At 41.1% G+C, this 9,885-nt stretch overlaps 1 protein-coding gene across 1 annotated transcript; it reads left to right on the top strand.

Annotated features, from left to right (window-relative positions):
* The first annotated feature begins 1,022 nt into the window (after positions 1 to 1,022).
* nptx1l (neuronal pentraxin 1 like) lies at positions 1,023 to 5,557 on the top strand. Its single transcript, XM_059347487.1, has 5 exons — positions 1,023 to 1,554; positions 1,813 to 2,020; positions 2,664 to 2,908; positions 3,018 to 3,197; positions 4,359 to 5,557. Exons 1-5 carry the CDS (start codon positions 1,111 to 1,113, stop codon positions 4,578 to 4,580), a joined length of 1,299 nt encoding a protein of 432 aa, XP_059203470.1. The 5' UTR covers positions 1,023 to 1,110; the 3' UTR covers positions 4,581 to 5,557.
* Positions 5,558 to 9,885: the final 4,328 nt, after the last annotated feature.

Below are 9,885 nucleotides of genomic sequence, written 5' to 3' on the forward strand. Positions count from 1 at the left end.
AGTACTAATACCACACTGCAGAATTACTGCACTACAAGTAAAAGTCCTGCATTCAAAACTTACTGAAGTAAAAGTACAAAAGTATCAGCATCAAAATGTACTTTAAAGAACTCTGCAGAATGCCCCCATTCAGGTTGTTAAGAATAAATAAATACTCAGGTACCTCAAAATTGTACAGTACTTACACTGTAAATGTACTACTTGCATTCCATCCGCTATAGACTTGTAAAGATATGTATTACATTTATTCCAAGGGATAAAGACGACACTTTCTCTAATATATTCTCTGTTTTGTAAGGTGTCCTTGGCTGGAAAAAAGGAGAAACTCTGAGCTACTCCATCAGTTTGACCTGAATAATAAAAATCTTCACTGAATAAGTACGCCTGATCACGAAAACTGGAAAGAAAGAGAGAAAATAGAGAAAAAGTAGAATAAATGAAACACAGTCTCCATGTTTAGACTAAGTGAATGTGCACACTAGTCTCAGCTGGGCTGAACGCAGAGGGCGGGAAGGCACCAACAACTGAAAACTAAGCAGCATCTACAGACGCTCCTGCGCTCTCTGTGATAATGTGATGTGGTCGGAGCTGTCCTTGGTGCTGAGTCTGCGGGGACTCCGCCGACAACAAATTGCAGTAACTTTTGATCTGCATCCACCTACACTGTGTCTGTGTGTGTGTGTGTGTGTGTGTGTGTGAGTTTTCTACGTGCGCAAAGACAAAACAAACACAGCTGGCTCTCCTGGCACCCTGCCACGCATGCAAACCCCTCTTTACTGCCTACAAATGCGCGTTTTCCAGATGAATAATACACAGCGAGAAATGACAAATAGTCGAAGTGATGAAAGATTTAACATGTGGGAGCCTGAAAGCAAAATGGGTTTCATCTCCTGAATGTGACGCGGCTCCTGGAGCCGATTAAACAGGGACAGCGCGATTCCCTCCCCTCCGGTCGTGATGCAGTGAACCTGCTCTGCGCAGAACCAGGCTCGCTGTATAAAAACGGCTGCACTTCCACAGACGGATCACAACAACAAGGGGACACGAGCGCGTCAAGCCACTGCGGCTCGTCAACCAAAAACTAAACCACAAGCCGGCACAGACGCAGACATGCAGGCCACGAAGAACGGAATCTGTTGGAGACTTTTTCTATTTTCATGCCTGTTTTTGGAGAGTTCGTGTCAAGACTTTGGCGGGCAGACGCAGTTCATTTGCACGTCCGTACCAAAGGATATGGACATTTGCGCAGCCACTTTGCAGAACAGTGTGCCGGGTGAGGACTTGAAGACCACCGTTATGCAGCTGCGGGAGACGGTTTTGCAGCAGAAAGAGACGATCATGAACCAAAAAGAGACTATCAGAGAACTGACTTCAAAGTTGGCTCGGTGTGAGAGCCAGAGCGGCGCCGAGCCCGGGGACGCGCGGCCGGGGGGCAGGAGGAAAGACGCTGGGACCAAAAACACAATGGGGGATGTATCGAGGGGCCCCGCTGACACTTTGACGCAACTATCACAGACTTTACAGTCGCTGAAGCAGAGATTAGAAAACCTGGAGGTAGGCTGCTGCTTCTGGGGACATTTTAACACTTTGGGTCACTCTGCGCAAAGCTCCACACCACTTTTCTCAACACCAAAAATAATAATTATTACAATAAAGACAACTCAGATCTCTTAAATCTTGTGATCTAATGAAGATAAAAATAAATCTCACCAGATATAATACTTTATAACATTAAGTTGCTTGTCCAGAAATTATGCATTAAGTCTAGAAAGTCAATCATACATGTAAAATCCTTCTTTTCCACCCTAACAGCAATTCAGCAGAAGTAACAACTCGGTGCAGGCAAACAGCCTCAAAGACCTGCTCCAAAGTAAAATCGACGACCTGGAGAAGCAGGTGTTGTCCCGAGTGAACAGCATCGAGGAGGGGAAGCCCGGACTCCGGAATGAGACGGAGCAGCGTGGGAGAGTGGAGTCCACCCTCACATCTCTCCACCAGAGGATCACCGACCTGGAGAAAGGTAGTTGGGGGGTTTGCGCACAGAAAGTAAAGCAGATGTGGGAGAGTTGGTAATGTAGATGTGGATGGGGTGGAAGGATCGATGATCAAGGAGTGATTTTTATCAGCAATCGAGAGGAGATCGCCACAGTGTGGCACATATGATGAGGAAAATTAGAGAGAGAGAGAAAAAATCTACTCTCTGCACATCCAGCGCAGTTCGGCATTATAAGCTTTTATGACCTCAGCAGTCGATTTAATGTTTTACTCATCCGCGCAAAGCTGGAGCAGCCCGGTGTGTTCTGCAGCTTCCTGCTCTAATTCATGCAGATTAAACCATTTCAGACACGCAGTGAGCGACCTTCATTAGAGAAGTTAAACCACGGTGCGCTCTCGGTTTGGGACCCCTCTGGTGCCATAATGCACAAAAAAAGAGGGGGGGAAGTGTGGCAGTAAAATAGTGAGGTGTGGCAGCGGAAGAAAACCAGAAATGATTAACAAGGCCAGCACTCCTTTGGTAGATTTATCATGCGAGATTAAAGCAAATCTGGATTTGTTGTGTAACGTGTAATTCCTGCAGTATGTAAATCCCCAGAATGTGTGCGTTGGGATGATATATCTGTGTTTGACAAAATGAAATAAAAATATCTATTTCTTCTCCGCAGGTCAAAGGGAAAACAGGCCTCTGGATAAATTCCAGCTCACGTTCCCGCTGAGAACCAACTACATGTACGCAAAAGTGAAGAAGAGTTTGCCAGAGATGTACGCCCTCACGGTGTGCATGTGGCTCAAATCCAACGCGTCTCCAGGAGTGGGCACACCTTTCTCCTACGCGGTTCCGGGTCAAGCCAACGAGCTGGTCCTCATAGAGTGGGGCAACAACCCAATGGAGATACTCATCAACGACAAGGCATGTGTAACGCTGAGTAGAGATGCTGCCATGTATTGATTTTTCACTGGGAGTGTGTGAGTGTTGGCTCACTGCAGCAAACCTTCACGTCATATCTGTCTTCTTCTAGGTTGCTAAGCTGCCTTTCCTCATCAATGATGGGAAGTGGCATCACATCTGCGTCACCTGGACCACTCGTGATGGGGTTTGGGAAGCTTTCCAAGATGGCGTCAAGAGGGGGAGTGGAGAGAATCTGGCTCCATATCATCCTATCAAACCGCAGGGCCTGCTGATCCTCGGGCAAGAGCAGGTAACCGCAAAACACACTCCATGTAGGCCACACCTTGTGCTTCAAACCACACATAAAGTAGATTTGGAGAACTTTTTTACTGCTTTATTAACTGAAACAGGATGATGGGGCGGGACATAATGCATATGGATAAGATACCGACCGATTTGGGATTTTTGAGACCGATAATAATTCACAAATTACCAATATATGAGCCAATAGAGCAAATTTTTTACCTTTTCTATGTGGACTGTGGAGCAGTACTCAGAAAGCTACTTTCTTAACAAACACCTCGATTAATTTCATTATGCATACATTGACTTATATTATCAACCATTTGTAGAAATTAAAAAAGAGCAATAAAAAGATAAATAGCTAAAAAAAAACCCCCAGTACTCTAACTTTTAAAATCACTTATTGACTATTTAAATAAAAAGAATGAAAAATAAAAAATAAAATAAATAGCTAACATCATTTCTAAATCTAATGCTAATGCTTGATAATGGCGTGGTGTAGCATTGTCACTGTTTTCTGGCATGACGTCCTGAAAAAAAACACATTTTATAACAAACACGCTGATATCGATAGATACGGAAATGTCTCTGATGGGCCAATATCGGCCGATAAATAAGTCAGGCCCGAATAGGCATTATCAAAAGACGTTTAGGTGTGTGTAGGGATGGGCAATATGATGATGTATATCGTCCAAACTATATAAAATGTCAAAATATATTTTTTTCTATATCTTTTCTTCTGCAACGTCGAAAAACCAGCGGCCACTCTACACTATGGCAATTTTTACGTCATTTAGATGATGATTTGGATAATTTATAGAATTATAACTTACTATATTTTTAGATTTTGGCCCGAGGTGCGTGTCATGACGTGGAATATTAGCTAACAAGGTGGAAAAGTAATTTTTCCATTTCATTGTGACATAAAAAAATTCAATTTTCAAATCCAACCTCTCTGAAAATCACATAATAGCTTTATTAAGGTGATTAGATCTTTTAAATGGAACTCATCAAGAACCCCAGTGTATTGAAGATGACTCGTTCAATTTAATCAGTCAAAAAAAAAAAAAATCCAGATAATCCAAGAGGCAATTTTGTTCTTTCCATGAAGCTGCCGGAGAAGAAAAATCACATCATCCTTGATTAAATCCATTTGTCTTTTCCACAGGACACGCTCGGAGGAGGATTTGATGCCACTCAAGCTTTTGTTGGGGACCTGGCAAATTTTCACATCTGGGATCGGAAGCTATCTGTCGGAGAGATATACAATCTAGCGACATGCAGCAGCAAGGCGCAAGTGGGCAACGTTTTTGCGTGGATGGAGACGAGCCTTGATATTTACGGAGGTGCCTCGAAGTGGACATTTGAAGCTTGTCGCCAGCTCAACTGAACTGCAGGGAAGAGAAGATCAATGCATTTGTTAAAGCCACTCTGTTGTCACGGCATCGGTAAAATAATTTGAAAGATCAGGATTATTTCAAAGAATAGCATCTGGAGTTATTATAGATATTTGAAAACATCATTTGTGGACACTTGATAGATTTTTACCAGATACTCATGTGGGACAGGTCACTGCAAATGGACACTTTGGCATCCTGCGGTGCTTGAATGCACCGTCAGGTCTAGTTGTGGTTTTGGAAAAAGCAAGTGGATGTCGCTCCGGAGAGCAGAGGATGCTCTCGGAGACCACAATGTCAGGCCAGCATCAAAAATACAGTAGGAGGTCATGTAGTTTATAGCCAACAGATGTCACGCGATTCAACAAAACGACTGACTTCTTCAAACGTCTTTTCTGTCTCGACTGCCAGGGATTTTCACTGTGAAAAAGGACAAGGTGGACTTCTTTAAACGGAACGTGCTCTTCAAGGGGTCATGAAATAGACGACATTGTTTCTCTCTCACTATTCTTTCCCTACCACCACCTGCTTGACGTGATTTTGTGTAAAGAATGACGTATTTATTGCCAACATTGGAGCCTGAGTGCCTTGGGCTGTTGAAAAAAAATCTCAGCACATTCATTATGATTTGCAGAGTGTTAGTGTTTATTTTGTTGTAAATTAATTTAGAAAAAGAGGTGTTTCTCATAACACTCCGAATGAGGTTTGGATCAGATCGTTTGTTGTAAAATGCAATTCATTGATGATAATGACGCATTTTGCAGATGTTTGTACTTAAATGGGAATGTTCTCTGTACAGTAACAGCATGTCTTAACTTCTGTAAATGCTGCGTCAGCATCTATGATCTTTGCTTTTACTATCCGACTTTTGGGTTGAGATTTTATACTGTATTGTTATATGCTTAAAGCATGGCAACACGGACAGATAAAAAAAAGTTCTAGTTTTTGTAATAAATTGTGATACTTGAATCATATACAGGTGTTAAAATATTTATTTGAGTAATATGCACATCATGATGCATGGGTCTAATTGAATGTGGTCTCAATTTGCTACAATTAAAAGGTCTAAATTTGACCTTACGAACCATAACTTGTTCTCCTGAATGTACATTGTAAGTTGGGCATTTGATCTTTTGCTGCTATAATCAATATTTCAATATTTTCAATGGGTCACGTGACAACTTGCATGTGAACTACTGCACACCTGCTCAGCAGAAACTAGTTAGTGAACACAGTGGAGTGTTTAGCAGCTAGAGAGACACGTTTGTTTCTCAGGACTTGGTGGAGAACAAAAACAGAGCCAAAACCAGAGTGAATATTGGTCTAACGTTCATCAGGTGTCTTTTAAAATATGACTCCTAACTAATAATTATGTTGCTCTGTCTCGGCCTGGTGTGTTAACCCATTGAGGCCTAGAATGGCTGTAAAACCTCTGGGCGATTTTAAAATAAGCCCCTAAAACCTGAAGTTTTTCTGGAAATTCAACAGAAGTGTCAACGCTTCTGCTAAATAATAGATTTTTCAGCCTCTGCAGATAGAAACGAAATTCAAAAAGTATTTGAGAGCTTATACAAATACTAAAAAAAAGACGTATCCGCTTTCCAGGCTTCAATGAGTTAATAGGCAATAATAATATGACAGTTTTCACAGCTTGTTTATGCTGCCCCCAAGTGGTAAATAAATCAGTTATTAGAAATGTAAAACTGGGATAGTAACCACTCAAGGAAATGTACTTCTGCAGCTCCTTTTTGCCCCATTTTCAGGCTTAAGAAAAATCAAATCCATGACAGGAAACCTTGTCATTTCAGAGAGAGAGGGCTCGTTGGCCTCTCGGCTGTTCTACACATGCACATGCACGCCCCTTCAGATGGTAAAAGCCTGATTCAATGGTAGCATCAACAGCCTTCACAAAGTAACCCGAAAAAAGATAGACTGTCTTTTCAAAAAGAGAGTAAAAGAGAGTCTGACAATAAATGCAAAATCTCGACATTGGTTAAGCATTTCAGAGATGAAAAGAAGATGTAGTTAATAATTTAGCCTTCTGCCGCCAAAGGGCCACGGCTGCTGCCAATTCAAGTTCATGTTTATGAAGCCAATAGAGACTGGAATCGTAGTCTATCATCTCCAAGGGCTTTACAGGCCACACTTACAAAGACAACAGGATGGTCATTTTCACAGAATTGCTTTTGCTTTTACTATTGTGTACTCAACTGTAGATCAATGTAAAACACCATGAGCAAATAAGCTAATGAAAGTGGGCACGTTATAACAAAAAGGTGGCCAAGACAAATCAGGGCTACTCTCCAGTCAACACAATACATACACTTCCTGAGAGACTACGTCTGTATGCTGTACAGTACTATACAGTACAGTAGCCTCTTTATCTCAACTATTAAGAGGTAGTGGAAAGGCCCCCCAAAAAATCATTACCACATTAAAATCTTCCCAGAGGCCAACAGACATTAAACATCGACTAATTTGCACCTTTCTCTGTAGCTTCTTTATACCCGACGATACTTGGTTACAATAAAACTGCTACAATGAACACTAATTCTGAAGCTCTGAGCCAGTGAATTTAAGACCTGATCTCTTTCCCCTTTGCTTTTTCATCAAATTCTCACAAAAACATCCCTAAAATGTGTGAAGGACCACAAAACATTTAAAAAATGTACTAAACACGGGTCTAGACTTTTAATTTTTGGGGGCATTTTGTAGCTTTTTATCGACAGTAGAGATATTTAGAGTGACTAGACTTGACACTCAGACATTGACAGACATTCTTCCAAGGTCCTCACAATATTTTTTATAATGCTTACCATGAGCACAAACACACTTTGCAATGTCAATGTATCAGAAACATTTCTGCATGTGGGATTTGAAGTTTTCATCCTGTGTTCATGAAGAATGGACGAAGGATAAAGAAAGTAAGTTTGCCTTTGCCTTTCAAAAAGTCATCTTTGTTAAGTGAGAATCAATGAAACAAGGAGGTGAAGTTCATGAGAACTTCTAGAGGAGTACACATCAGCATCTTGAGTAGACATAAATCATGTTGAAGAGGAAAGGAGACACCATTAAATGTAGACTGTGAGTACACATATTTCACATATTGCATATATTGTAAACACCTGGTTATTTCTGTCAACAATAGGTTGACGTTGAGGTCATTCATCTCAAGCTATGCAGTGTCTCAAATTAATCAAAGCTGACACCGCTCGCATTAGAGGATGTAGCAGGGTCTGAGGGTCCACCCTTTATTGTTATGGAGGTCATACGCTTCCACCACAGTCTGGTCACATGTCCCGCAAATTGGTTTCCATTCTCTACCACTGAGGTAGAGGGCCGTCTTTACATCATTAGCTTTTCCCCAGGCACCAGACAAACAGCCCCTGCCTATCGCACAGCCATTACAGACAGATACTGTGACACTCCTGGGGTTGGATTTCAGTTGAGAACCAAAAGTCACACAAAATCAAACTTACATATCCACACACACACGGACATGTACAGACAGAAACACACAAACGCAGCATTATCTCTTCTTGAGTGGCCACTGGAGGCCTGGGAAGAAATCGACTTCCTCTCACTTATCCACATCCAACTGGCCCTTTTGACCTACAGACCACAATTCTCCAAATCAGGGTTTTTTTTTCTCTTGACCTAAATCTTGCCCCACATCTTGTCAGGTGTATTTTGGGCACAGCCATCTAATAGCCAGCCTGTTGACCTATCCCGAGCTTCCCTCAGCCCTAATTGGTTTGTGCCAGCATGCACTCCGATTCAAATTAGCTTACAGAAAAGGTCAAATATGAGGTGCATTTTGTCCACCACATCTGGCTTCTCTGAGTTCACTCTTTATCTGAATAGCACATGACAAATTCATCACTGACAGTTTTTAACTGTGTCCATTGAGAACTATGTTAGTATCCTTGAAATGACATTGAGGTAATGCAGACAGTACTGAGCTGTTTTAGTGAAGTGACAATGTGGATAATAAGCCTTTATATCATTCTGGAGACCATGAATTCGCTGCATGTCAAATTACTATGCAGAGCCAGCGTCCAATTGCATGATTTGGAGCTGGAGTCGCCAGTTCTGGGTAATTGCTGCTTAAAACACAAGTAAACATCCGACTTTTTCTCATAAATTTTGTTTCCACTCACATATATCAGCAATTATCTCTGTTTACACTAAATAGAGAAATGAACTAAACAAGCTCAGAATGAAGCAACGAAACAAGCTCAATGATAATGTTAACATGCTGATGTTTGTCAGGTATAATGTTTACCATCTTAATTTAGTATGCTAGTATGCTAACATTTCGTTATTAGGCTATGGAAGTTGAACGTGTGTACCAAACTTCACAGTAATCAATCCTATTGTTATCAATATATTTCACTGAAAAGCTAAATGTCAACCTAATTGCTTTAGCCAATCACATTTAAATGTAAGAACATTACAGATACATTTAGATACAATGAGAAACTCATCATTTAACACATCAAAGTGTTATCAGGTTTTGAGAAGTACTACTGCACAAAGCTGCTTGAAGCTTGCAGCTCAAGGAAGGCCGTTTAAGCATTTATTCCATATCCTTGATATCAGACTTTAGTGTCCTCCACTAGTTGGCTCTTTGTCAGTACTAGTTGTGCACTTGTTTGTACTAGTTGGACATTTTGTTGTACTAGTTGAACAATTCTTAGCAACTAGTGGAACATTTGTCCAATTAGTTCCAGCTGAATCTTTACTAGCGACGTACTAGCAGCACTAAAGTCTAAACTAGTCAGCTGTTTAAAGCACTAGTGGTCTTGTGGACCAAACTAGTAATACTAAATGTCTTACTAGTTAACTAGTGAGCTGCAACAGCTCTCACAGGTTATCTAGTAAACATGGATTCAGCTTACTCATTTACTAGTGAGCTACAGTTCCCAGCACTAGTTACCGACTGAGAGTCAAAGTGATTACTAGTTAACTAGTGAGCCTCAAAATATTTACTAGTTATGTCACGTGATGTCCAAAAAGCCTACTAGTGACACTACGGAGAGACATTTTGAATTTACTAGTTAACTAGTAGACATTTTGGGCCGCACTAGTTAACTAGTGAAGTCCAGAAACAGTCCAACTAGTGAACTTGTGAGTTTTTTGGCTTTTACTAGTTATCTAGTGCAGTAATTCTCAACCTTTTTGAGTCGCGACCCCCAATTTAACATGCATGTTGTCTGTGACCCCCGCTCACTGAACACAATCTCACATGCACAGTTCAGATCACCCAAAAAGACACAAAATGACCAAAAAAAGATG

This window comes from Centropristis striata, chromosome 13 (genome assembly GCF_030273125.1).
Source record: "Centropristis striata isolate RG_2023a ecotype Rhode Island chromosome 13, C.striata_1.0, whole genome shotgun sequence".
Lineage (NCBI taxonomy): Eukaryota > Metazoa > Chordata > Actinopteri > Perciformes > Serranidae > Centropristis > Centropristis striata.

Excerpts from the sequence above, each read along its gene's own strand:
- nptx1l (XM_059347487.1), top strand. The coding sequence starts at position 1,111 with ATGCAGGCCACGAAGAACGGAATCTGTTGGAGACTTTTTCTATTTTCA. Across the intron at positions 2,021-2,663 it reads GATCACCGACCTGGAGAAAG|GTCAAAGGGAAAACAGGCCT; the intron begins GTAGTTGGGGGG and ends TCTTCTCCGCAG. Across the intron at positions 3,198-4,358 it reads TGATCCTCGGGCAAGAGCAG|GACACGCTCGGAGGAGGATT; the intron begins GTAACCGCAAAA and ends TCTTTTCCACAG.